This window comes from Schistocerca americana, chromosome 10 (genome assembly GCF_021461395.2).
Source record: "Schistocerca americana isolate TAMUIC-IGC-003095 chromosome 10, iqSchAmer2.1, whole genome shotgun sequence".
NCBI classification, from domain to species: domain Eukaryota; kingdom Metazoa; phylum Arthropoda; class Insecta; order Orthoptera; family Acrididae; genus Schistocerca; species Schistocerca americana.
The window spans coordinates 152327822-152331733 of record NC_060128.1 but is presented as its reverse complement, the minus strand read 5'-3'; the positions used below and the strand labels follow the sequence as shown (position 1 = coordinate 152331733).

Genomic DNA, 3912 nt, shown 5'->3' with positions numbered 1-3912 from the left:
CAAATACATTATCAATTTCTCTCAAATGAAGAATGGCTTAAGTTATGTATTGTCCTCCCCCCTCCCCGAAATATTGGTTGTATTGACAGACTGGACCTGTTCTGCAGATTAATATTTACTTATGATGGCAGACTAGCATGCTAATACTAGCAATGAATTGTTCTCCTTGTGAGAATAATTAATTTACTGATTGGACAAAAATATATACAAAAACTTGTCAACCACAGAGCAGGAGCAGCATTAATTATATATTTACTGATGAACAGAAAAGACTATTCCCCTAATTCTATGAGATTGGGGTTTCACAGAGAATTTGTGGTAACAAATTAATCTGTAGCAAAGCCTCATGTTTACGGCTGCACCATTTCGAAGAGAGCAGAAGGGGTCCAATACATAACATTTACCAACAAGATGTATGGGATACTGTGCATGAAATAAAAACAGAAAATAGAAATAAACATTTATTTCACATCATCTTCCCAAGCCCCAAACAGTATAATTTAACATTTTTTCAATCTTTTGTACACAGTTACATTTTTAACAGTAGTTACATCATTTCTCCTCTTGGTGTAATTGTTTAGCAAAACAGTATGCAATTCATGACTGAATCAATTGAGTGTTTATTTTTACAGTGAAACCCATAAAAAAGATTGCTGGGAATGTTGTGGGATGCTACCTTCACAAGTACATTTCTCTGATTTGCCTGTTCTAAAAATAAAATTTCCTGGTCTTTCAGAATTTTCTGTAGAGTTAAATAGACATATGTCACACACACTACTACATCATCTGCAGGATATGTCAACCCTCCTCTGTCTTTTACCATAATCAAATCATCACCACCCTGCTTCATTTCATCCGTAGTAAGGAATACCTTACAATATTCACAATGGTTTTTTTTAATAGCTTGGTGTGAGCAGTAACCTGCTATGTAATGCAGCAGTGGCCAAGTGTTCTCATCTATTCCATCAACATCATTTTCATCTACTGCTACATTTAAAAATTCTGGTATTGATGTTTCTTTTAATCCCTGAATTTGAGTATGAGTAGAAAAAATATCAGTGGTCTTAATAACAACATCCCCAACTACTTTCGACCGAAGCACAAGGGAAAACATAGACTGTGCCCTTAGTTTTTGTTCAGTTTCAAAAACTTGTCTTAGAGAAACATGATAATTTCCCCCACATAGCTGGCGGTATTTGCCGAACCTGTCTTCTAAACTGTCTGTCTGTACTTTTCCTAACAGCAAATCTGATCTGTTTTTCTCAGAATGCCAGTAGTCACTGAAGTCTATCAAAGCACCAGTTGTGTGTTTCAAAGCGCTATGTGTCTCTCGAGTAAGTTTTCTTTCATCACTACACTCTTCCCAAGAACATAACCATGAGATGAAGCACTGTAAGAATTCTTGTATGTGATGGGATTTACTAGTCGCAGGCTCTTGGAAAATATTTCTTAACCTCTGTCCCTTGAGTAATGTTTTTACATTTACAATATCCCACCAACGATTTATTATTTTTATGAATGTTGCAGTACTTTCCCAGTTGCTAATTGCTTTCTTTGAACCAAATGTGTCCAAAGCAACAACTGTCGTATCACTGAAAATACGCAACACTAACTTGACATTTTGGCGCTCAATTGAGTTAGGAAATAGAGACTTCAAAGTTAAGGAACTGCCATATTGCAATAGTTCATCTTTTTCTATCAAGTGCAATTCTTTCAGTGCTCCAACAGAAGACAAACCTCCCTTCAAACTGTCACTGAAGTCAGGAAAACACAAGATCTGCTCCTTTTGGTTAAACCAGTTATTGCGGATACACTTCAAAATATGGACAGTGTCCACAAAATAATACAATGGGCGATTTGGAGAAGACTGTACAGGGTGATCATACTTTATTTTCACATCTGGAGGAGTAGAAAACTTAGACATTGCTTTCTTATTAATTGCATTATTGTCTGCTACTATACCAACCACCTCAAATCCAACTGCTTCTAATTTAACAATGACTGCTTTAATGTAAGAGAACAGAACATCACCCTGAATAGTATGAACTGGCAGAATAGATACCACATCCTTGTAAGGTGATTCCATGCTCTGAACCATAAAAACATAGGCGCTGGTTGCACACAAAAATTTTTCAGTGTTAAAGGCACATCCTACAACATTTCCAGCTTTGTAATCAAGCTGAGACTTCAGACGAATTTCATCCATCAACAGGAGCACAGTTTTATCATCTGAGGATAAAGTACCTACTTTATTTGTGATGTAGCTCATAAACTGATGACCCTGTTGCTCAATGACAGGATTTGTTGAGAGTTTACTACAAAGCCTTGAAAGGGTGTTAGGACTAGGCATAGAAAAACTGTCAGTGTTCCTCAAAAATTTGTAAGCATGTGGGCTTATAGAATGTACTAATGACCACATTATCATAGAGTTAGTATCATACCTAAATTGAGTTGAACTTCTGCACTTCAAAAATGAAATCTGTTCCTTCAAAAATGTAATTTTAGTTTCGTTTCCTGGCAACTTTTCTAATAAATTTTGCAATAACTGGTCAATTAAAGACAAAATGTTATCTACAGGAGCCTCAGAACTATTATACAGAAGATAAATGTTCTTAAGAACATCACTTACCACCTGTATGTTGTTTACTTTCATGGGAAATTTCATGTTTCCAATACATTTCACTTCAATATCATTATTGAAGACACTGAGTAATAAACCACTGCTTATAACTACGTGGCAAAAAATTCTTGGGTAAGGATTATGCTTTAGTAACACTAGTCTCACACTGTCAGATTTGTTTATCACTACCCAGTCACTGTGCTTTTCACATTCACTCAACTTTGTTTTCATTTGTTCTAAACTATCGAACGATATCGCATCAATCATTTTCGCATGTGTGTCCACACTTTCTTGGATAGCAATTTGAAGAGCACGATTTTCTAAACGCCCCCTACGAATTTCTGGGTCCTCTCGTACTGCAGTTTGATGACTCGACAAGTAAGATGGGCATCCAGGCAACTTCGATGGGATAGCATCTGAAAAAATTAATAACGAAGTATGAAACCGATCTCACAGCATATAAGTGAAATAAAGATAGTTCTTACGCCACTGTACTTTACTAAGAGCGTGTTTCGTAACTCACCTTTTCTCAAGCGTCGACGATCCAACGGTGCTGTCAAGAGTATACCAGTTTTCGGGTCATACATACTGGTACTGCTTAAAATGTCGTCCTTGTTGAAATGCAGTTCACATATCTACAAACAAGCATACAGTTCTCTTTAAAACATATAACGAAAATTAACGAGGTATGAGATTATAAATATGTTCTTCTGTTTACTGTATTTTGTTCAGCTGTACTACATTTCAAGTAACTACGACACACTAACCAAACAAATACACTGATACTTACAACAGAGTGCTTACTCGGTGTCCAGTCTTGTCTGTGAACAGCCGATAACCATTTTCGTCTTAAATTCTCGTCAGATGGAAAATAAAATACACTGACTTTAGGTCCATTATCGTAATTGCCCCTGCAATTCGGCATACAACACCTTCGGGGCATCGTAACTGAGTATAGATCAAATAACCACTCACGAACAGCACAAAGTACAACATGGAAACGCTACGAATCACGTGTGTCGGTAGTCGGTTCCTAGCTTCTCAGACCCCTACCCGTGACGTCACAGGTTCCTTAGACTCACGATGTGAGGCCTTGTTCCTAGGTGGCGTTGCCTCCACTGGCAGTGCTTGTCGAGAACTCGTAGTAGGCAGTGCTTGCTGAGATGTCGTAGTGAAGAGTGCTTGTCGAGAACTCGTAGTAGGCAGTGCTTGCTGAGATGTGGTAGTGAAAAGTTCTTGTCGAGATGTCGTAGTAGTGAGTGCTTGTTCCATGTTTTATCCAGTTATTTGAT

The 3912-nt window shown here is 37.4% G+C and overlaps 1 protein-coding gene across 1 annotated transcript; it reads right to left on the bottom strand.

The window, feature by feature from the left end:
• Positions 1–577: 577 nt before the first annotated feature.
• LOC124552317 lies at positions 578–3675 on the bottom strand. Its single transcript, XM_047126590.1, has 3 exons — positions 3411–3675; positions 3144–3255; positions 578–3036 (listed from the first exon to the last, which is right to left on the bottom strand). Exons 1-3 carry the CDS (start codon positions 3561–3563, stop codon positions 578–580), a joined length of 2724 nt encoding a protein of 907 aa, XP_046982546.1. The 5' UTR covers positions 3564–3675.
• Positions 3676–3912: the final 237 nt, after the last annotated feature.

Coding starts and splice junctions, on each gene's coding strand:
- LOC124552317 (XM_047126590.1), bottom strand. CDS start 3,563: ATGCCCCGAAGGTGTTGTATGCCGAATTGCAGGGGCAATTACGATAAT. Junction 3,256..3,410: donor CACCGAGTAAGCACTCTGTT/GTAAGTATCAGT, acceptor GCTTGTTTGTAG/ATATGTGAACTGCATTTCAA. Junction 3,037..3,143: donor TCGTCGACGCTTGAGAAAAG/GTGAGTTACGAA, acceptor TAATTTTTTCAG/ATGCTATCCCATCGAAGTTG.